Below are 25,113 nucleotides of genomic sequence, written 5' to 3' on the forward strand. Positions count from 1 at the left end.
CAAGTCACTGTTGGGTGTCTTGTTGGGATGTCTTGGGTGCCCTGAACTGTCCTTTCTCCCCCACATCCGCGCCATGACCGGTACTGCCTACCACCACCTCCACAACATTGCCAGTCTCCGACACTGCCTCACCCTTCAGGCTGCCGAAACCCTCACCCACGCATTCGTCACATCAAGGCTCAATTATGGAAACTCCCTCCTCATCGGCCTTCCCATCTCTTCCCTTCACAAGCTGCAGATCATCCCAAACTCTGCAGCTTGTGTACTCACATGCTCCAGGCTCCGCGATCCCATCATTCCCACCCTCGCCCAACTCGATTGGCTCCCCATCCCCATTCAAGATCCTCATCCTCACTTTCAAGGCCCTCCATGGTCTTGCCCCCTCCTACCACTCTGAAATGCTGACTCCCTACCAACCTGCCTGCTTCCTCCATTCAGCGGGCTCCTGTCTGCTCCATGTCTCCCACCCGACCCATCCTACCAACGGTGGTCAGGTTTTCAGCCTCTCTGCCCCCACACTCTGGAACTCCATCCCACGGTCCCTTCGCCTCGCTTTCTCCCTTGCCTCCTTCAAGACCGGTCTCAAGACCCTTCTCTTCGATCGTGCCTTTGGTCGCCCTCCCACCTCTCTGCCTTCCTTCACCCCTACACCACCCCTCCCCCACGCTCGGGCCCCGAAACCTGACCCAACACCATGAACGGAGGGAGTGGGCAGGTTGGTAGGGAGTCAGCAGGTCAGAGAGATAGGAGGGGGCAAGCCCATGGATGGCCTTGAAAGTTCAGTGCTTTGGGACGTCCTCCCGACGTGAAAGGCGTTCTATAAATGTAACTTGTTGTTGATGATACCCTTTAAGAAAATAAGGAAAGGGGTTCAGGAGGTAGAAAAGCAACGAAAACTGACTAAAGGGTTTTTGGGTGGATTGTTTGATTTGTAACTTGGAAGCTGAGAATAAAGGAGTTTTCTACACATTGAGTGTAAAGGGAGGGAAGGGAGAAAGAGAAAATGGGGGAAAGGGAGAGAGAGAGAGAAAAAGGAAGGCTGAGAGAGAATGAAAGAGAGAGAGCAAAAGGATAGGAGAGAGAGAGGGAGGGTAAGAGGATGAAAGAGAAAGGGATCAAAAGGCAAGGAGAGGAAGGGAAAGAGAGAGAGAAATATAAAGGCAGGGTGAGAGAATGAAAGGGAAAGAGAGGGAGAAAGGGGAACGGAGGGATAGGGAAAGGGAGGGGAGAGAGAAGGGGGAGAGAGGGAGAAAGGAACAAAAAGGGTTGTTTGCTTTTGAGGGGTGTATTTTTACTTGTTGCGTTGGATTTTTTTCGGGGGCGGGTGACAAAAAAATGGATCTCACCCTTAGAGAGACTTTATTTTAGTCATTTGTTGAGCTCTCAATAGTTTCAGTCTTGTGTCTCTTTCACTCCATCTCAACTGACTTTTATATTTTTTTTTAAAAAGCAGCTATTTGGTCCCAGTTGAGATTGTATTTTTCTTCTCCCGTGGAGTCCTGTAGCTCAGTGGTTAGATCATTTGCCTCCCAAGCAAGAGACCTGGGTTTGATTCCCGGCTGGGCGATATATTAGGCAAGTTTCCTTACTCCACACGCCTCTGTTTACCTTGCTGTATGTAGGAACCCGGTTGTTAGTCAATTGGCAGATCGCTTTGCCTGGGGTAATAATTCTTTCAAAAAATAATAATAAATTGGTCACTTAATCAATGATTGTTTGTGGGACACTTCTATGTGCAATGGCTGCCAGTTTTGCCCACAAAATAAACAGTCAACTCACTTGACAGTATATTCTTTAAAGTGCTTTGAGACGTCTCGAAGATGTGATAGGCGCTATATCAAATGCAAGGATTATTATAACAGTCAATGCTGATGACAAACCAGCCACCAGCAGGATTTGGAAGGGCAGACCTGTCATCAGGGACAGAGATGCGTCCTACTCATTCTGTTAACCCTACAAGACAAAGCATTGATGGGTGAGGTGGTGCTTGTTGGACAAGCAGCAGAAAACTTGCTAAACAGTGCCTTGAAATGTCATCTTAGGTTATGAGTTCGAACCCACAACCTTCAGACTCAGAAACAAGGGTGCTACCAACTGATACAGTCACCTAATATGTTGGATAGAAATGCCCTTTTGGGCAAAAACGGGATTAGGATCAGGGCTGGAAATAGGTGGGTGCAGTACACACATTTGAAAGGGTGAATGGGACAGAATTTTTATCAGTATTAATCTCAGAATGTTCCACTGCAAATATCAGAAAGTGCCTGGCCGATTCCTTTGGTTGAGGACATCCTTTCAGATCATATAAGTATTGATTTTAAAAATGATATTCCAATTAAGTTTTACAAAAACATACTGTAGATTCCATAACTTATTTTATATCTTACCATGTAGGTGGGAAAAGCATACACTTTCAAGACTTACCTCTTTAAGCATGCCCTCCATTATCTCTCCCCTCTGAACTTCATCATGTATATCGCTCACTAAAAAGAATGCTCTCTAGAAAACGTCAATAAAACTTCTGTCAGCTGGAGTCAATGTTGTAGCAGCTGATGGCTTGAAGTAATTTCTGAGCAGACAATACAAGTATACTTCAACTATGAAAAGATCTTTTTTAGAAAGCCAGCAGTTGCCACATCATTGACTCCAGCAGACAGAAAATATTGATGTTGTCTGTAGAGCATCCTTTTTATCCTTTTTAGTGAGCGACATACATGTTCAAAATAGGTCCAATCAATATATAAATGCAGACTGAAATTTTACTAAACTATTCACAAAAGATTAGTTTAAAGAATATTATACTATCCTAAAGCAACATTATACTATCTTATGGCAACATTTATTAAAAAAATCTTAAACATTTGTGAGCTTTCACTTAACATTGAAATGATGTGAGGCATGTCTTTCTTTCATGAATTCAAAGTTGCGAGAAGAGGTGCATGCAATCTTTTGCATTAGGGCTTTGAGAAGTGCTGAATACAGGGACTGAATTATAAAGACCTCATTGAGTTCATATTGTAACAATAATCCTGCATTCGATCTGCTGATGTTATTTTTAGGTTACCCTTTTTATTGATCACATTTTCAAACTTCTTCCCTACATCCCTTAATATTTTTGCTTCCCTGGTATATATCCATTTCTCTTGAATGATTTCAAGGATTCAAATTCAATCACCACTTGTGGTAGTTCAAAAGCCAATTGCTAAGATAGATGGGGGTGAAATGACTGTTGACACAAGTAGTGGAATCAGGCAAAAATAAGTTGTCAGTTAAAAGAAAATCACAAAAACTTAATTTTGCACTAAGAATTAGGAGAATGTGTTTCTGACACAATCTATTTGTGGAGCAGCTATCTCTCAGATTAAAATGATCTGTTTCTCGTTACTGAAAAGTGTTACCTTGGAGTAGTTACTATGGGACACAGTTAAGAAATATTACAGTTTAGACATAGACTCCTTTGTTGAGGTCTCAGTTGCAGCCACTTTTCTGATACAAGTACAAGTTAGAAGACTGAGTTTAAGCATAGGGACTACTAGTGTGGTACTTTAATTCAATAGTGGTCTTATTGGGAATAGCTCTATTCAGCTTCTGTTTGGTGGTTTCTATAAATGGTAAAAAAAACAAAGATGCATTGGATGTTTGTACATACGATGCATCATTCATGAATTTTTTTTCACATATTTGTATGTGTTTGTTAGACTTTGCAAAGTTTTATGTATATTATGTTTGAATTGGCACAGTTAAAAACTTGATTTGGTTAGCATTCCTTTTTCCCCTTCCCCATATCGAAGTTATCTTGGATTTTGTTAATTTCAAATGAATGTTCATGCAAGCACATTCATTAGCATTAAGCAAGAATACCTCCCTTTTAACTGTTAATTTTAATAAATAACTATTCATTTCACTAAATAATGATATTGTGCTTTACATTTGTTGACTTCAGTATTTTAAAAGACTTTTTTCTAAATCGCGATGGTCTGTGAAGCACTCAGACATTTACATGTGATAAAGTACTATAACAATGCAAGTTCTTCTATTTTTTTAATGAAGTGGAGATATTCTTTTATTTTCATTATGTTGCCTCCTATTTTCAGTTTATCTACAGATAACAATTGCCTTATACAGGGAAAAGCTCATTAAAGCATGGTCAGCTGGGTGCTATCAAGTGCTGCTTTACACGTGAGGCACAAAATATGTTTTCTAGTTCGATTCTTGCGCGTTATTCACAGCAAGTCTCCCTGAGTAACTTCCTTTGCAAATCTTCATTTGCAAAGGAAGTTACATCAGGGAGTTTGAGTATTTGTTTTTTGCAAAGTCCATTAAAAAACTGAACAATTACAGCCCAGAACCAAAGCTATTGCAGAATTGGAAGTAGTTAGACATCCACTTCACCGTCCTGGTTTGATGGAAATGGATTAATGAAAGATTTATACAGTGGTAACATTTAAGATTTTCAGATATTTAAAAAGTAGGAGTATATTTAATGTGACCTTTATAGGAAAAACCATCAGAGACTAGTTATATTGAGAAATGCATTGTCTAGAGTACATTTGTTTTATTGCCCGTCTCAAGTTGACATTTACTTTTTGTGGCTGAAGCATCTGAGAAAGAATTAGAGAGTAGCTGCTTTGAGAGACAGGCATGCCTGCAGCGAACCAATGTTTTTATTGACTTGTTTGGATTTTACAATATGAACTCCTTCAATATTTTTCTCTAGCTTCTTTTCTGGAATGAACATAACAATAAACATAAGAACTAAGAAATGCTAGACGAAAAAAAGACCAAAATTCATCTAGTTCGCCTTCCACCTTCCTGGCGGTTTCATGCACATATGTCCCGAATTACCTATGGACTATATCCCATAATGTTATTTACTAAAAGAAAAATATTTAATCTGTTGAAGGTATCAACATTTCCTGCTTCAACCGTTTCCTTAGGGATTCCATTCCTTAGGTTACCATTCGCTTACTGAAATAGTGTTTGCGTAGATTCATTCTGAATTTCCCCCTTTTCAATCACAAACTGTGTCCTCTGATTTTATTATTCTGGACTAGTTGAAACAACCTGTCATGATCTATATTGTCTAGCCCCTTTAGAATCTTAAAGACTGCAATCAAATCACCTCTCAAATCTTCTCTTTTCCAGCGTGAACATGCCCAATTTACTTAGTCAATCCTCATAGTCCAGTCCCTCCATTCCCTCAATCATTCTGAGTGCCCTCCTCTGTATCCTCTTGATTTCTCCCATATCCTTTTTGTACTGCAACAACCAAAACTGTACACAGTACTCTTGAGTACGGTCTCACCAATTATTTATACAATAGCAGGATTACACCATTATCAATCTTTTGATACATCCCAACATTTGGTTAGCTTTACACACTACCACAGAGCAATGTTACAAGAGCTTCAATTTATTGTGAATCAGGATCCCCAGGTCCTTTTGATTTTCCATACATACATATTATTTTCCTTCCATTCAAACAAAATCCCTTCCTGGATTTTATGTCCCCATGTAAAGTACAATACATTTCTCCACATTAAATTTCATCTGCCACCGTCGTTCTGCCCAATTCCCAAGTATGTTCAAATTTTCCTGTCACCTATCTTTTCAGCTTTGCAATCTACCACTTTCATTAGCTTAGTGTCATCTGCAAACTTAGCTTATCTCTCTGCCTCCACCCACGACTCCAGGACCACTGCTGGCCTGACAGAATATGTGTCAGACATCAAGTCCTGGATGAGAACTAACTTTCTTCACTTGAACGTCAACAAGACTGAGGCCCTCCTGATTGGTGGAGAGAGAGATGGGGAGGGGGGAGACAGAGGAGGATGGGGGGCGGGTGAGAGAAGAGGGGGAGAGAGAGGAGAAGGGGGGAGAGAGGAATGGGGGAAAGAAGAGCGGGGGAGAGAGGAGCGGGGGAGAGAGAGGGGAGTAGGCAGAGAGAGAGGAGTCGGGGGAGAGAGGAGAGAGAGGGAATTGAGTGGGAGGTGAAAGAGGAGAGAGAGGGCAAAAGTGGCCCGCGGCAGCCAAAAGGTTGAACCACCCTGACCTAAATCATCACTGTATTTTAATTTTTAAAATTACTTCATTAACGTACCAACCAAGGAAGAAAAGGGAAATCTCACAAGCTTATTTAATACAATCCACTTAAATGTACCAGGCAGATCAAAGACATTAGATATGAATAAGACAGACATTGTTCATTCCTAGCAAGGTGACAAAGTATAATCACTAATAACATTTCACTTAAAGGTTCAAGAATTTCCGTTAGAGGCTAAATACATAGTACTACAACAGTATACTGGTCAACTAAATAAGATTTCACTAATCTACAGCATTAAAGGAATTGCAAGTATATGTATTCTCATATGGAGGGATCAATTTGTTCATAATGCTTCCTTCACCTGTGCAACATTTTTCAAATGGTACACTTTTTGGAACATCCTTTATTATATAGTGCAAAAACCATGCAAACAGTGATGTTCTCACTTCGGACTAGTGTTTGTTTATTATTTAAAAAGCATCTGAAGAGATTGATCAATTCAATATTTCACGGCAATTCCATTTTATTTAGTTTTTAATTTTGCAAACCTGTTATTCCAGTTATGGATATTTTTATATAAAAGTAGCCAAATCATTTTAGGAACCTGAGCAACTTGTGAATTTTTAATTTTGATGTTGGTAAATTAATTTTTGACTTCAAAAAGCACGGTGCTTTTAATTTAAATAAACATATTAAAAATATTTTTAACAATAAATAATTTGAGGTTCTGGATCTATAAATAACATTGTAACAAAATGGAGTTTAATTACTTGAGGCATGTGTGTGCATACACATAGGTGCAGTATAATATAATATTTTCAGTTTTTATCTACTTCAGTGTTTTTCTAAAAAGCAATTAACGTTTTGGTATTTTAATGCACTGTTTGGAGTTTCATCAGCTGTAGCAAATTCAAATAGCAAATCACCTGATTCATCATTTATATTTCAATTGCAGTTTGAGTGTTTTCAGCTAATCTCATTATTGACAAGGAGCAGTGTTGGGTCTTTGTTCTGAGTGAATCATCCTATATAGTTAACTCTTGTAACAGTTGGTCCCTTTTTGGCAGGGATCCAGGTTTGTACTATTTTAAATGATACCAGATAGTTTAACTAAACAATCTCATTTACTCTGTATTGCATCGTCAATAGCTTAAAAATGAATCCATGTTTGCGGTTAATTTATTCATTTCCAGAAAGTAGTACATTTACAGCAATTCCTTTGGGTAATGCTTAGCACTGACTCTGATGTAAAATCATGCTTGCAAGAGATATAAAACTGAGATTCAGCAAGACCTCTGCTGTAGCTGTAATAAAGTGTAATCATTGAAACCGCAAATGCTTAATTGGGAAACCACTTGGACTAATATTTTTACTTCACCTGATACAAAAAAATTAAATAATAATTCATAAACATTTGCCTAATCTTCATTTGCACAGATTTTCTTTCACATGCTGTATTCTGCTGCTGAATTTATTCGTCACACCTTTTGGATTTGATTAGTGAAGTATTTTGTACAGTTCCGTAAACAAAATTTTACCATTGGGGTTGTCACCTGGAGTGCTTAAACCAGCAGAAAATGGCATTTTCACAGCATGCACTCATGGCACCTGGCATTTCTTGATGCTGATACACTGACCACAAATTGAAGTGTTCCATTGCCCGGTGCTGACATCTTAATCTGATCTACAAGAATCTTCGCTCCCATTGATTCGTCCCAGTCTTGCCGATACAGGTTAAAGATGTTACCTGGGCCCCATCGATTGGGCTTCCCACAAGCACTATACTGCTCCCAGGATGGCAGAGTTTTTGTTTGGACGTGTGATGATCCTGACGGAAATGCATGGATGCACAAATTATTGCACAAGTTCACGAGCTGGTCCATCACTGGGAATATTTTAGCTGTCTCAGGAGGGGACAATAAGGTTAGCTTGTGGAAGGAGAAGGTGGATGGCCAATGGTTCTGCATCAGTGATGTCAACAAGGGCCAAGGAGCTGTGTCTGGCGTAACAGAGGGCCAACAGAATGAGCAGTGAGCAGGGAGGAACTCTGCAGTAATGCTGTTCCGAATTGTATGCTTGACCAATGATAAGGATTACAAGAAAGTCAGGGACAATAGAAATTAGTTTTTGTGTCCCAGAGTTTTGTGCTGTTCCCAACATTATCTCAACAGAGGGAACCTATCACTATGAACTCTGTTAGCACTGAAATGAAAGTGTCTTGGCTATTCAGCTGTGTTCAGATTGTCATGTAGATATTTGCCGGCTCTGGAGAGAGCTCTTTAGCTCAGCTGGTTGTGTTTATACTGTAAGGTGTTTAAAGGAGTCATGTCTAGATATTCCCCCGAGGCTATATACTTGTTAACGTTTTGTCCCACAGAATAATAATAATAATAATAATAATAATAATCATTGCATTTGATATAGCGCTTTTCACGTCGGGATATACATATATATATACATATACATATATATAGAATATACAGTCACTACATTTTATAGTATATTCTGTGAAGAGCTTTGAGATGTCATGAAGACGTGATAAGGCAATATATCAAAGGCAAGGATTGTTATTATTAACTGATGGGATGCAAGTATCCTTTACTTGTTCTACAAGCCCTAGACAAAATCTTGCTCTCTCAAATACGGTAATAAATAGTCAAGTACATTTATTTCCGAGCTTTACGGCCAGTTTAAATACAGTACCTCTCCACAAATGCTGATGCACAAAATATCCTTGCCTTGTTGAACAAACATTTACCTGTGTTGAAATGATTGTGTTGCATATCCTAAGTTGCTTCTTGACTCTTTAAATACCTCTAAATGCTTTTAAAAAAAACTAACTTCAAAATTGTAGTAATTAACTGGAAAGTGATTGTAATTGAGTTTCCTGCTTCCAGACATTTTACGGACAGAAACTCTATGGAATTCACTTGGACAGTGAATCATTTTTATTACTAGCCAGGCAATATCTACGTATCCCAGTTGAACCTATAACACTTCAATTCTTTGAAATTTCTTCAAAATAATAATATTAATAATAATAATTTGGTCACTCAATCCAGGATTGTTTGTGGAACACTGCTATGCACAGTTGGCTGCTGCGTTTCATCCACAAAATACACAGTCAATTCACTTTACAGTATATTCTGTGAAGCACTTTGAGACGTCTTGAAGACGTGATAAGGCACTATATCAAATGCAAGGATTATTATTATATGAGCCAGGCTGGATGGTCTGTCATCAGCAGTGTCCTGAAGTACTGCAGACTTGTATGAATCAGGAACCACACCACGGAGACTGCTATAGAGGATTGAGCTGAGCTCCAAGGAGACACCGTTTATCTCTACCCCCCCCCCACCCCCCACGGGGATATTCACATACTCAATTCACAGCTTTAGAGCTGTATTTATAATAATTCTTGCATTTGATATAGCGCCTTATCACGTCTTTGAAACTTCTCAAAGCGCTTCACAGAATATACTGTAAAGTGAATTGACCATGTTGTGGGGAAAATATTACAGAAGTGCTTTTGTTGTGAAACATAATTGCAAATGGTTGCAATTAAAAATACAGTGGAATCCACTTTTGCCGGACACCGGTTAACCCCGGTGTAAATCAAACAAAATGGTATCAGGGATGAGGAACTTTAGTTATGTGGAGAGACTAGAGAAGCTGGGATTGTTCTCCTTAGAGCAGAGAAGGTTAAAGTGAGATTTAACAAAGATGTTCAAAATCATGAGGGGTTTTGATAGTGTGTGGCTTTCATCTTGCCAACATTCGGCTGCAGGAAATTTGCACTCATCCAGGTCTTGATGTCTGTCAAACAGGCTGACAAGGCATCAGTGAACTGAAAGTCGCAGCTGGAGGAGGTGAAGTATATTTGGGTGTCATCCATAAACATGTGGAAATTGATCCTACGTCTGCGGATGACATCGCCAAGAGAGAGCACGTTCTATCAGCTTGTCTGGCAGACATCAAGGCCTGGATGATTGTAAACTTCAAGACGGAAGCCATACTCCTTGGCTCCGCTCAACGTCTTCATTCCTGCGGATCTGAACTCCTCCACCTCCCTGGGCTGTTCCTCAGACTCACCGAACCAGTGCGCAACCTAGGCGTCCAGTTCGACCCCCAGCTGTCCTTCCTCCCCCACATCCGATCCTTGTACAGGACCATCTTCTTCCACCTCCGCCACATTGCCCGCCTCCGATCGTATCTTACCCCAATTGCAGCCGAAACCCTCATGCATGCGTTTGTAACCTCCTGCTTGGATTACTCTATGCACTTCTTACTGGTCTCCCCAGCTCCACCATTCACACAATCCAGCCATTCAGAACTCTGCCGCCCGCATACTTACCCGGACCAAACTCCATACCCACATCTCACTAGTTCTGGCCAGACTTCACTGGCTCCCCATCACCGAATGGATCGACTTCAAGATCCTCACTCTCATGTTCAAATCCATTCATTTCCTGGCAGCTCCCTACCTCTCCGACCTCCTCATTCCCCAATCCACCACCCGGCACCTCTGCTCGACTGGCACAGGCCTCCTGATCGTCCCTTGCATCCTCCACCCCACCATCAGAGGTTGCGCTTTCAGTCACTACGCCCCCAAACTCTGGAACACTCTCCCTCAATCCCTCTGCCTTGCACCCTCTCTCCCCTTTTTCAAGTCCTACCCAAAAACTTTCCTGTTCGACCGTGCTTATGGCCACCTCCCCCTGTCTCGGAGTCAGGCTCCGTCACTGTTAAGCGCTCTGAGACGATACCCTGCGTGGAGGACGCTATATACGTGCAAGTTGTTTTTGTAGATGAGAAAAAGAAGGGGGCCAAGGATGGAGCCTTGGAGTACCCCGCAGGTGACCGGGGGGCGGGTGGAAAAGCCATTTGCCAATATGTATTGTTGGAGGTTTGTTCAGTAGCACCTGAACCATGCGAGTGCAGTCCCAATAAGGTGAATGAGGGAGGAGAGATAGTGGAGAATGATGGGGTGATCGACTGTGTTGAACGCAGCGGATAGGTAGATATTTTTATTAAAGGAGAATTTATAGATTCTATTAAACTGAGGTTTGATAGTAGCTATTAATATTTGGAAAGCGGTTATTGTTCACTGCAATATTGTAATATTGAGCTGTAATATTACAATATTTATGGAATTCTATTTGAAATTATAATCCTGTGCAAAATTAACTTTGCTGTGAAAAGTGTGTGGAGTGTGAATTTTGAATAAACACATTTCCTGAAAGCATTCGCTGTTTTTCTACACTAAATCATCACTTAAGTAGCGCAGGTCATAAATTCTGGGCACAGCAAGTTGTGTTGAATTGTGGTGTACTCAAGATACCTGATTAAAAAGCACTTTCTGTTCGTTCCCAAGTACAATATTTAATTGTGTAATTTGGCTGCAAGTTTAAAATATAACCCAGATCATCAGCTTCATTTGCAGCATCAGTTTTGCCAAATAATGAATTTTGATAGCACCACTGTTAGTATCAAAATTGAATAGCTTCCTCCTGCAATAGCTATAGAAATGATGCTGCCTCCAAGCTGCTGATCAGTGTTTCCTGAGAAAGAATAGATATTCTGTAATTCAGTCCTGTTTGTAGCTGTTGCTTTGAATTTAAATAAAGGCATAATGGGCCCTCTACTGCAAGTCTAGATTGTTTGCTGTTTTATTTTACATTCCTGTTTTGTTAAAATTTTAAGTGGTTATTGTTTCTTACTCAAACAAAAAAGGAGAAAGGAACTGGAAGTATAAACTGAGGAAAAAGTAAACAGACTTAGAGTTAAATTCCTGTAGTCCTATAAAGCGAAGGGGATCGCTACAATAAATAAATCAAATTTTAATAATGATGTATAGAGCTTGATTCCAGCATATACGCATTTTTTAAAAATCATAAAAACAGGGAGAGGATGTTGTAAACATGATTTTTGCACAATTTGATAGTTGTATGTAATTATATTGCTTTAATAATACTTTTATTGATTTATGTCATTGCTTGTAGGTAACCCATATCCGACTGGCTTTTATGGTATTGAATTTTGGATTTGAATGGTCATTCCAATCAAAAAAATAGTTTATAGAATCATAGAAATTTACAGTACAGAAGGAGGCCATTTATTAGTTTATTACCTGCTGCCACGATTTTTCCCACAGCCTGCTTGCTGGTCTCCCCAGCTCCACAACTCACAAAATCCAACTGATCTAAATTCTGCCTATATTCTCACCCGTACCAAACTCCAAACCCCGATCATCCCAATCCTTCTTCACTGGTTTTCTGTTGCAGAACAGATCAATTTCAACATTCTCATACTTACTTTCAAATCAATTTATGTGTTATCACTTCCCTACCTCTCGGACCGGCTGTTTACATCCCACTCCACTACCTGCCCCTTCGCTCAGCTGACTCCGTCCTTCTATACATCCTTCATCCCCTTCTCTCCACCATTGGTGGCTGTGCTTTCAGCCATTACTCAAATCTCTGAAGCAATGTGTCAATCCCTCCACCCTGTCCCCTCCTTAAGCGCTCCAAGACTGTACCCCCGTGAGGGAAGCTATATATATATGCAAGCTGTTGTTTGTAAATGGTGTGAAATTCTTAAAAAGATGTTTTATTGTTTACTTTTATTTGAAATACGTTTAAAATTTAGATTTTTTTCTCTTCAGGCTTCTCAAAGCATACTGGATGAAGTGGGAGATCACTGGGAATCAATACATACTGAACGTCTCAACCTACTCAAGAATATGTGCAGAAATGCCTCGTTGCGGAACCTGACCCATTCTCGTATTACAAAGTTTGTCCTTGACCGCATATTTGTGTGTGATAAGCACAAAATTTTATTCTGTCAGACGCCGAAAGTTGGTAATACACAATGGAAGAAAGTTCTTATTGTTTTAAATGGTAATTATGAATTTGTCGAATATAGTGTGTGTGGGGCTTGTTCCATCAGCAATCATAGAGCAAAATGGAAGTTTGCGAGTCAAACATTTTGAAAATTTAGTTTGTCACTCACCTACGTAGAAGTTTATTGCTATAATTTTTGTCCTAAGAACAGTTTTGTCCTAACTGCTCCTACAACAAATCATTTAGACATAGATATTTTTACATTTATAACTTTCATGTTTTTGTTTTCCCCTGAAGGTTTTGAACTCAACTAGTAATGGTATTTCCAAAACAACACTGTCATATCACCCTAATTTCCTAATCGTTTTCATTCCTTCCACAGTGCAAACCAGCAGTATTACTGTGATTTGATTTTGTGTGGGTATTATGCTTGAGGGTATGTAATCTATACAGATACGCAACTCATTGTGTCTGAGAAGGGGGTTAAGTGGCCTGTTCCCACATTCCTGCTCATAGCCAGGAGGTATTTCAAAGCAGTCATTGATTTTCTCATTCGCTGCCGATGAGCCAGATGCTGTTATTAGCAGTGCCCTAGAGCACTACTTACCTGTCTGGCTTAGCAACTGGACTACTGAGACTGGCATCAAATGTCGAGTTCCCGAGCCAGGCATGTTTACAGTATTCCAAGGCAATGATGGGGATAGACAACAATAACTTTCATTTATATAGCGCCCTTCACGCAGGTGAGCGACTCTGAGCATTGCAGGACTTAATTCTCAGACTTGCTGTACTTTGGATGAGACCTTAAACTGAGGTATTGTGTACCTGTTCAGCTGTATGTTAAGAATCCCATAATACTACTCAAAAGCAGGCAAGAGTTTCTCCCAGTGTCTTGGTCAATAATCCCCCAAATAAATGAATCATTCACTTCATAGTCATTTGGGGACATTGCTTTGTACAAATTAGGTGCCTACAATTACATAGACATGCACCTGCCAGCAATTGCCTGTGAAATGCTTTGTGGCATTTCGATGTTATAGGTGCTATATCACATGCAAGCAATATTATTAAATTCCCATTGAGATCAGAAGACATTATTGATGCAAATAACTTTTATCAAATGCCATAATCATACTTTGTTCCCTCCTGCTTAGGCACAGTAATATTTTGCCAGTTGTATATTAGCTGGATAATTATGCTCTTAGATGACCTGACTCAATTGGAGGGAAGTCAGAAGAGTAGCCTGTAACTGTAATCGTTCTCCATCTCAACTATTTCGCCATTGAACTACCTTCAAATGATTACCTTCAAACTACATCAAATGTTCCCTCATCTGTTTTGGGATACCGGTCACATTGTACTCGCTCGACTCATTTTTCATCCATTTAATAGGAGGCCCATATCTGAGATTAATCGTTAAGACTGTACTTCTCACTCTTTCCCCAATTGCTCATCATCCTGTTGAAAAAAGAACAGATCTTTAATCTTCCTAACAGTACACTGTAGGCCAAGTTGCCTGAGTAAAATGAGCTCCTAAGAAGAACAGATCTGATTTTAATTTTTTTAAGAGTGTTGTCATCATTCACTTTTTGGGGGATTTTTTGCACCTGTACCATTCTCATCCAAGAGGAACAGTCAACAAATCTGCATTAATGCCGACACCATTGCCAACCATTATAGAGATAAGCGTTTCTTCTGGTGTCCTGGCCTCCAAGTAAGTTGTTCATTCACTTAATGGTTGTTGGTGTGGGTCTTTGTTTCGGACAAAATGGCTGCTGCATTTGCCTTGAGGGCTCTGAGATGTTGCCCTTTGTGAAGAGTGCTATATAAATATAAATTGTTAATAAGTGGAATACAAGTTGAAAGGCACTAGCTATGATCATATCATTATTCTCATGACTTCATATACGACATCTTCCTAAAAAACACATCTTCTACCTTACCTCATAGCCGATTTGAGGTTGGAAGCCTGTTTCCTATTGATGCTCAAACCGTATTCCTATTCTCTCAGTGGCAGTGGTAGCAACTCATACAAGTTTGTCATTAGATTTACTGACCATGGCACAATACTTTCTTATTGCCTAGTCAGTAAATTTACTGTGAAGTAGACAATAGCTCCCTTAGGCAGATGTGCTATCCAAGTAAACACATTTACATAACTGGCTTAATTTCTACATTGTTGTTTTCTAATGCTCTAGTGTATCTGTAGTGAAATCTCATTACCTTGACTGCGATGTACTATTGGATTTTATATAGCTATTAAGCATTTTTCATCTTAAAGTAAATCTATAAGTTCATAAAGATTATTTTTATAAGTATGAGGCAGAAGATGCATCTTCACCAATTTTCTTGATGCAAATTTTGTTCGTCTCTCCAGAACAGGTTGAAGAAAGCTATAAGAATTTACATTGATCCAGTGCAGAATAGCTGATTCAGTGTCTTTGCTAATGATTAAACATAATCATTCCCATAAATCTTCATCTTCCCATGTTAAATTCTGCACTGAATAAAAACAACCTAAAATAGTCGAAGAGGAAACATGGTCCACATCATCTTTTAAGTTCAGAAAAACAGTAAAGATGAAACTTATGAAACATGTCTGTATTTTGAGCTAGGACCTTGCTGTGCTGCATTCTGCAATTTCTGTGATTTGCAGTAACTTGCTTTTTTCATCCACATGGAACCAATATCGATTTTGGAAAATAATTACAAATCAATAAGTATATTGGTAGAATCTTACAATGAATTCGTTTTTTTTCTCAGTTTCATGTATTCTTCTGCTGAGAGGTTTCTCCTCGCCAATTCGGAACATAAAAACAGGAGTAGTAAATTCAGCCTCTTGGGCCTGCTCTGCCATTCTATTTAATCATGGCTGATCTGTACTTCAACTCCATTTATCGGCCTTTGCTCTATATCCCTTGACAGATACCTTTACCTAACAAAAATCTGCCTGGACGTGGCCTGTTCCCTTGTTGGTTCTAAAACATATTGTTTCAGAAATCTGTCCCAAATACATTCTAGAAATTTGTTGCCTTTACTACTTGAGCTATTCAGACCATGTGAAAATTAAAATCTCACATTATAATCACATTGCTTTTGATACATGCTATCCTGATCTCCGTATTTATACATACCCCACAACATCAGTCACCTGGTCTGTGGACAACTCTTACCAGAATCTTACATTCTTTGTTCCTTAATTCTACCCATAGTGTTTTCTCTGCCTGATCACCCTTTACTGAAATCCTTTCTACTGTTGTAATTGTGTCCTTTATCAATATTTGCTGCTCTTTCTCCTTTCCCAATTTCTCTGTCCTTTCTAAAGACCTTGTAGCCTGAAATATTAAGCTCCCAGTCATGTCCAGCTGGTAGCCTGGTCTCTGTAATAGTTACTACATCATAACCTTTAAGCTGAATTTGTGCTTCTCGCTTACGTGTTTTATTTCTTATGCTACTTGCATTTGTGAACAGAACTTTTACTTGGGTAGATGTCTGGACTTTGCCCCGTATGTCCTAATGGTGTTTTTCTCACACTTTTTGTTATTACTTCCTATAACTTTTAGCTTCCCGGAGTATTTATGTTATCTTTATCACTTTTTATACTCTGACCTTTGCTCTCATCCCTTTTTCTTTTGGTTACTATTATTTCCGCTCAAACCCTCCCGATTGTTGCTTACTGTTACAGTGGGAAACCTCACTTCTGCTCAAAATCTTTCTGCTTTTACACCATCCTCCCCATCCTCAAGATATTGCATTACCTAATTATGTGGGGAATTACTGGTGTGAGTAGTACTTTGGAGCACTAATAAATTCACGAATGTTGCATACATGAGCATTGTTTATCAGACTACCCCCATCTTGTGCAGAAAAAATGCACACAAACATGAGTAATGAAATAATTGCTGGTTTTCTCTACTATGTTTGAATAATAGAGTAATCTTTGTATTTGGAATAGTGCTTGTAACATCAACATCGCCAAGTGCTTCACAAAGTTTCTTTTAAGTGTAGTGACTGTTGTAGTTGTAGGCTAAAGCAACAGTCAAAATGCACACAATAGTGTCCCCTGATGAGCCATGAAGCGAAGAACCATTTTTATCTGGAGGATTATTGACCAGGCACAGGGAGAAAACTACCTTTTCTTTGTCAATAGTGCCGTAAGGTCTTTCACATCCACCAGACAGACAGCATGTTAATATATCACCTGAAGCATGACACTCTTGATTATGCAGCACTGCCCCATCACTGCACTGGAGTGATGGAGTACCACATTTCAGTGATGAGTTCACTAAAGTTGTTCCCAACCTTCTGAACCAGAGAGAGTGCTACCGACTGAGCTAGACTGACAGCTCTTTATTTTTAAAAATAACTGAATGTACGGTTTGTGGGCAAGAGGAGTATTCATATAGGTGAAATAGGTTAAAACATGTAACTAATCATAGTGATTCCTCCCCACCCCTCCCCAAGTCATGCACGTAGCAAGCTTACAAAATAAATGTGGAGGAAACATTTGAAGAATGAGGAGCACTACATTTCTATGTTGGTTTTCTTGCCCTCATCCTCTTGTATGTTGATGCGTAAAACGTGTTCACTAGTTTCAGTGGAACTGAGAAGATACAGGGCAAACCATTATAATGTGCCCGTCTCTCTCCCCCCCGCCCCCCCAGTATAACTCTCATAAATGTCAGCCTGTTTCAGTTGGCAGAACCATGTCAGGAGTTTGTTGGATCAAGCCCCATATCAAGTCTTGCAACTTTCCAGCTTACAATTTTTTGAGTTGGTTCAACTTATTTTGTATACAGATTCATTTCTTTATCTGCTGTTTCTAAATAGGCATTGGGGCAAATCAGAAATTGTATTGTTATAGTAGTATTTTTAGCACATAGTTTCCAACTTGGGTTTTTATTTAGTAGCTTTATTTGCAAATATTTTGAAAATCAAAACCTAAATATCAAAATTGATTTGTAAAAAATAGTTTGCAGATTGAAGGAACCAAATCAAATGATTTGAATTGTGTTACCTTAGGCTGTGCTATATTTTACGAGCATGTCAACTCCCTCTGCTGGACAGTCACAGTATATTATATTTTAAGGAAAATGTTACAAGAGTGTGATTTTATCTGGTTTTGCCATTAAAGTACGATAACTACTGTTGCTATACCTCTTACACCAGTTAATTTGTTTGGTGAAAGTAAGAGTTTCATTATCATTTGATTTTGTATCACCTAGCACAAACAGTTTTCTCAGTTAGTAAATTCTGCATCCAAAGGTCACAGTTTTGGGTGATGGGTGTTTAACCATTAGAGAGAGCTGGAGGTGCTGTTCTTATGATGAGACGCTAAACCAAGGTCCCGTCTGCTTCTTCAGGTCGATGACTTTTAAAAAAAAAAAGTGTTTATCTGGAGGATTGTTACTCTGGTCTACAATCCTCCAGGTAAATTGGCCATATTGTCTCCAGGATTTTCCTGGATACTGGATCTTCCTGTATGCAAAATAGCTGCTGTGTTTAATAACAATAAATCACTACACTTGACCATAAATATTGTAATACTACTTGGTGATATTTCAACATGTTGTGCTATAAAAATAAACTTTTTCAGCCTAAAAGCTGCACAGGATGTAAGTGAGGGATAATTATAATAAATAAATGTGCTGCAGAGATGTAACCCTAACTTGGTTCAGGTAGCAAAGAACAAACATGGGAAGTTATTCTAGTACGATAGTGAGCAGGTTGCAGATCCATTATAGTCTAATGTGCAATGCAATACCTCTGATTCAGCAGGTTACTTGAATTTGAACTTCTGCTTATAAGACAGAGACGTTCCCAGTAACAATGCTGTTGGAGATGTTCCACTGAGTGGTACAAGATGTACTGCTCAACCACTGGTATTCTATGAAGGTGTTTTGGATTGATAATGAATATTGAGTTGCAGCCACAACGGTTCTTCTGTTCCTGAGATGCAGGTTGAGCATTAGCTCCAGCTGCAGTGCTCATGACAAAGTATCAAATAGAAAGCTACAACATCTATCTGAATGATTGCTCATAGCTGCTCTTGTGTCAGCATTACTACTGCTACTGCTAACAATCATCATCGCATTTGATATATCGCTTCATTGCTTCGGAAAGATGTCTCAAAGAGCTTCACAGGATTTATTGTGAAATGGAGTGACCGTGTATTTGTAGACAAACACAGCAGAATTGGACACAGCAATGACCCACAAACAACCATGACATGAGTGACCAATTTTATTTGGGGATTGTTGGCTCGGACCCTGGGAGAAGTTCTTTTCTGTTTAAGAACAGTGCCACGGGAACTTTAACGTGCAGCTGAACGGGGAGATGGGACTTCAGTGTCTCATCCAAAGGATGAAATAATTTATTGATAATGTGTAACATATATTTTTTCAAAATTGTCTATCTTCAACAATGTAGTAGGAAAATTGCACAATTTAAGGTGTGAAATATATCGTCAGAGGAATAATGTAATTCCTGATACTTATAAGACCGGACTCTTGCAACAAATATACATTCTTATAAAGTGCATCACTTTGCATGGATGTGCATCACAGTGAATCAAGGAGGACCTTAAAAAGACACAGACTTTGTAGAATACAGAAGGTAAAATTGGTCATTTATTTTATAGCTATTGGTGAGACAATCCTGTATGTAAATTCGCTGACATATTTGCCTACAAATATCCATTTGATAGTAAAACATCCTGTGAAGCACTTTGAGACAAAGCTTATAACAACAACAACGATTTGCAATTTATATAGTGCCCCTCACCCAGGGTAGCATGCCAGTACATTCTCATGATTAGCAGCGCTGAAACAAGAAGCAGCTATTCACAATCAGTCAGCTAGATTACGACTTCGTATCTTACAGTTTGTTTCTAAATAATGAGAATTTGAGAGTAGCAGAGAAACTATTTGAAAAGAGATGTTTCACTTACGTGATAAGGCACGATATCAGATGCAACTATTATTATAAGATGCCAAAGCTGAGAAGTAAGGCCAAGGTTCTTTCAAAATTTTCCTTGTGTAGTTAGATGTGATCACAAAAGCAAGGACTTGTTTCTTTTTATAACGGATATGGTATGGTACCTCTTTAGGATAATATTTTGACTAATCTTTCTCAGCAATTGCTGACTATTTATTGTTGATCACACGAGTCCTAACAACTGCCCAATTCACTATCTGACTTTTAAATGAGATTAGTGTCCAACAATATTGGGTGTGTAACACAGTATGTGTGTGTAAAGTTCTGATTTTTTGCCCGCAAAATACAATTGATCCACATTACAAAAAATCCTGTGAAGTGCTTTGGGACGTCTCGATGACGTGATAAGGTGCTACATCAAATGTAAGGATTTTTTTTATTATTATTTATAAATGGGCAGGTTGAAGGAATATGATTTTCAGAAAATAGTGGGGAATAAAATAGCTTTATATTCACAAAGAAATGGGTACCACTCTGTATTACTGCAGAATAATTGTATTTTGCTTCGGTAGCACAATCCTGAATTTCCCAGAAGCAAGATTTAAGAGATCAGATTTGGTTCCATTGTCTCCTTTAGTTGAGTTATGAAGTTTGAATGTCAGAACTACTGAAGGTTAAGTTTACCGAACGAGTCTCCTCAAACGCCTAGTTTTGCATGCAGAATTTTTTATGACGTTATAAATAAAAAATGTCAGTGAATGAACATCTGGAGAAAAACAGCATCTTATTTTAATCAATTTAGTGAAAAATGTCTTGTCTTTGTGGCATTAATCACACATTTGTTCATCAAGCCGAAGCTGGTGGTAGCTCATCCAATAAAGCTAACTTGTCTAAACCCAATTTCCTATTTTTCCCTACACTTTTATATTCTTCCTCTTCAAATGTTGATCCAGTCCCCTTTAGATAAAATAAAATAAAATTGCATCAATCTCCAATAATGTGCCTCCCAAAATAAATGTTCTGTACATAATGTAATAATCCTTGCACTTATAATATAATATTTGTGTTTCACCCACAAATATAAAGTCAATTCACTTTCTAGTATATGCCATAAAGTGCTTTGCGACATCTAGAAAATGTAAAAGCCCTATATCAAATGCAAGGATTATTATAGTGTCCTACCAAATTGAAACATCTCAAAGCACTTCACAATGTTCTTAAAGTATAGTAACTGTTCTTTTTAGGTGAACACTGAAGCAATAGAATCATAGAAATTTACAGCACAGAAGAATGCCATTCAGCCTATCGTGCTGACTCAAGAGCAATCCTTGCAGCCTATTTTCCTGCCCTTTCCCCATCCCAATGTTCCACAAACAGCCATGAAATGATTAAACAATTTTATTTGCTGATTGTTGGCCAAGACACTGGGAGAAACTCGCTTCTTTTTTTCCATAGTAACGTGATGTTTAATGTCCACCTGAACAGGCATCCTGGACCTCTGTTTAATATCTCATCCAAAGGACGACACCTCAGATTATGCTGCGCTTCCCCATCACTTCATTGGAATGTCAGCCTAAAACTGAGCTCAAAGGCCTGACGTGGGGGTTGAACCCACAACCTTCTGACTCAGAGGCGAGAGTACTGCCATCTGAGCCAGTCTGGCATCTACATCAGCACCACAGCAGGTAGAAAGCTTTGTGAAAATGTCAGTGCTCCAATTTATTTTAAATCTACACTCAAAAGTAAACATGCACACAGCTTCAAGTATATGAAGATTTTTTTTAGATATTATTACTCTTTCAAATGCAAAATGGATAAAAGTTAGCAGCTAGCTTATGATAATGCTATACATTCTAGCTCTAAAGGTAAGAACGCTGAACTCCTATCCTGCAGACCGGAGCTTTGAATCCTCAATTTGACTGCCTTTAAGCCTTTACTGTCACTTAGCTTTGTTTTGATGGTTTTGAATTGGGCCAGTAAATCCTTCCCTGCTGCAGTACAGTTGTGCACCATGAATAAAGAACAGTTGCTGTTATGGAGTGATATAGATGATGTCACTAAGAACATCCTCCTTTCCCAGCTGGAGAAGCATGTGAAATGCTAGACTTTGGAATTTGGAAGAGGAAAGGTAATTGTTAAATTAGTATATTTTTATGTCTTTACACAGGAGCATTCAAATCTATTGAAGACATTCCTGAGGCTTTGATTCATAATCATGAGAAGAATGGTCTGCCACGCTTATCATCATTTAGCGAATCAGAAATAACAAAAAGGTTGGAGTAAACCTATTTCAATTATTTTCTACCTCATTTTTTGTGACGAAGCATTTCCTAATTACATGATCCGTTTAAAATCCATTTTAACTTAACCTATTGAACATGATTGTTAATATTTTGCTTACTGGGTCATGACTGTAATTTTTATTCAAGGATTTGTAGGAAGTACTTTGGAATGTAATATACCAGGTCAATAAAATGTTGCCCTTTGTTTTTGCTATTTTCAGATTAAAAACATACTTCAACTTCTTCATTGTAAGGGATCCCTTTGAAAGACTTATTTCTGCATTCAAAGACAAATTTCTAAAGAATCCTCGATTTGAGCCATGGTACAGACATATCATTGCTCCTGCAATTATACAGAAATACCGAAAGAATCGCACAGAAACTAAAGGACTCCAGTTTGATGACTTTGTCCGCTATTTAGGTGATCCTAACCACAGGTGGCTGGATATTAAAATAGGAGAACCCATTATCCACTGGGTAACATACGTAGAGCTCTGTGCACCTTGTGATATCAAGTATAGTGTCATAGGACACCATGAAACACTGGAACAGGATGCTCCATACATTCTAAAGAAAGCAGGAATAAGTGATTTGGTATCTTATCCCTCAATCCCACCTGGTATTACAGCTTATAACAGAACCAAGGTGGAGCAATATTTCTCTGGAATCAGCAAGCGGGATGTAAGGCGCCTCTACGCTCACTTCCAAGGAGATTTCAATCTGTTTGGTTATGGTGAACCTGATTTTTTACTAAACTGACTTACCCAAGTACTGTGCCTAAAAGAGGTGTAGTGCTATGTTTACATTTTTTGTGTTTTTTTCTCGTTACAGACACTGGACATTTTAGTGTTACCACCAGCAGAGGTCAGTAAAGGCAGACAAAAGTGAAATGAAGCCTGAAATGCCTCAGCAATTAAATCCATGCATGCAGTATTAAATGAATGCAAGCATAATAAGCCTTATCCCCAAGGCAGCATTACAGTGCAAAATTAATTGTTTTTATACATAAATAAGCAGTAGTGTGATGCATGTGGTACATCGAAACAACATTACAGGTCACCAAAATCTAATGTAAATGTTTCTAGAAATAAGTAACTGAAAGCCAAATGAACACTGTGTTTGTTGTACAGCTTTCTCCATAGGCCTTTTGACTTCTTGAATTGTATCCATCACAGATACAAACTAATTCATATGTGACTTGTTAAGTCTGTTTGAAATAGGTGTAAGCAGGTGTAAGCATTGTTGCTTGGAAAATCCCGATTTAATATCAGAAATAGGAAAATTACAATTTGCTTATTTTAAACTGCAGTATCCATTTCAAACCATCATTTGTCAGTTTTATTAATTAAAAGTTCAAAACTAGCAGCACTGCCTGTGAGATTGATTTAACCTCTTTTTTTCTCCCTGGTGTGGCTTACAAACCGTGCTCCGTTATTCAGTTGAGAGAAAGACACACATACACACACCAAGGTTTTTTGTATTGTGAAGAAGCAAAGAACACACACCTAATTGCATTGATAATGGCCTGCCTAATGGGCAGCCAGCAGATGTGATCCAGCTTTTTTTGAAATGAAGCACCTTGCATGGATTCAGTGATGCAGCAAGTGAAGAAGACTATTTTGGACAACTTGGGATTCGAGCTTTCCGGTGGTAGAAATCAACCATAGCAATTGCTTGAGTTACCAGCCAATCTTCTTGAAAGATCTGACCCATAGAAGAGTAAAGATTAACTTCACCAATGGTTTAATTTTAGTGTTGGTAAATTACTTTAAAGAACACATATTTAAACATAAGTACATCAAGTTTATGGTATTTTGATATGTTAGAAGGAATATTTATTCATATTGATTAGTTATACAGGCTTCAAACTAATTACTTATACAGATCTAACATAAAAACATTTAACCTTCTTGATGTCATCACCTTTTTCCTTTAAAAACATATATATATTTGTATCTATAAAAACCCTGTTTTTGAACATATGACTGCACCAAACCTATAATCCAGAAACTAAATAGGAAACTTCCACCCCAGTATCTGTACTTCACAAATATGTGCAAATTAAATATGGGAGGAAAACATCAGGCGTAAAACTGTTGTTTCTTCAGAGTATAAGCACTAATATAATACAATATATTCCGCAAACACAGTTTTCTGCAGCATTGCAATAGAACGTCACCCTGACATGGGGCTCGAACCCACAACCTGCCAAGTCAAATGCAAATGTGCCGCTAACTGAGCCAGGCTGACACTAATTTTTTTTGATCAAACAGGTGTCTGGATACATGTGGAAACCCATCACTATGCTTAAGAGTATCCAAATCAAGCTGTGAATTCCTAACAATGTTAAATAAAGAATTTGTTACAATATAATAATAATAATAATCCTTGCATTTGATATAGTGTCTTATCACGTTTTCTAGACTTCTCAATGTGCTTCAAAGAATATACTGTGAAGCAAACTGATTGTAGATTTTGTGGGCAAAACACGGCAGCCAATTGCGCACATCAGTGTCCCACAAACAGTCATGGCCAAATAATAAGTGACCAAATAATTTTTTTTGAAGGTATTATCCCTGGAAAAACGATCTGCCAATCGACTAACAGTCAGATTCCTACTTAATGCTAGGAAAACAGAGGCATGTGGAGTAAGGAAACTTGCCCAACATTTTGCCCTGCCGGGAATCGAACCCAAGTCCTCTCGCTTATGAGGCAAGTGCTCTAAACACTAAGCTACAGGACTCCACTTCATAGTAATGATTCATAGCTGCAGGGTAGCGTCCCAGAGCGCTTCATAAGCGTTCTGGGACGCTACTCTACATGTGGGCGCTATATAAATGCAAGTTGTTGAGGTTGTTGTAGCTGATCCATCACCCAACCTTGTGTATCACTTTTCAAATCATAAATAGGATTAGCTGAAAACTGATAGAATTTATAAGGAAAACTATACGCAATGAGATATTAAAACTTACCTGCAGTGAAAGTTATAAAGTTATAAAAACTAAAG

At 38.6% G+C, this 25,113-nt stretch overlaps 1 protein-coding gene and 1 non-coding gene across 4 annotated transcripts in view; both read left to right on the forward strand.

Annotated features, from left to right (window-relative positions):
• The window catches only part of chst10 (carbohydrate sulfotransferase 10), a 58,370-nt gene extending 34,488 nt beyond the window's left edge, over window positions 1-23,882 (forward strand). For all 3 annotated transcript variants that reach the window (XM_042334448.1, XM_007885350.2, XM_042334449.1), the window contains 3 exons: window positions 12,711-12,945; window positions 21,992-22,097; window positions 22,328-23,882. In XM_042334448.1, coding sequence (XP_042190382.1) covers window positions 12,711-12,945; window positions 21,992-22,097; window positions 22,328-22,865 — 879 coding nt within the window. In that variant the 3' untranslated portion in view covers window positions 22,866-23,882. The remainder of the gene's footprint in view (window positions 1-12,710; window positions 12,946-21,991; window positions 22,098-22,327) is intronic.
• trnag-ccc lies at window positions 1,496-1,567 on the forward strand. Its single transcript has one exon. It is a non-coding gene; the product is annotated as a tRNA-Gly (tRNA).
• Window positions 23,883-25,113: the final 1,231 nt, after the last annotated feature.

The sequence above is a fragment of the Callorhinchus milii genome, unplaced genomic scaffold, assembly GCF_018977255.1.
Source record: "Callorhinchus milii isolate IMCB2004 unplaced genomic scaffold, IMCB_Cmil_1.0 Scaffold4, whole genome shotgun sequence".
Taxonomy (NCBI): Eukaryota; Metazoa; Chordata; class Chondrichthyes; order Chimaeriformes; family Callorhinchidae; genus Callorhinchus; species Callorhinchus milii.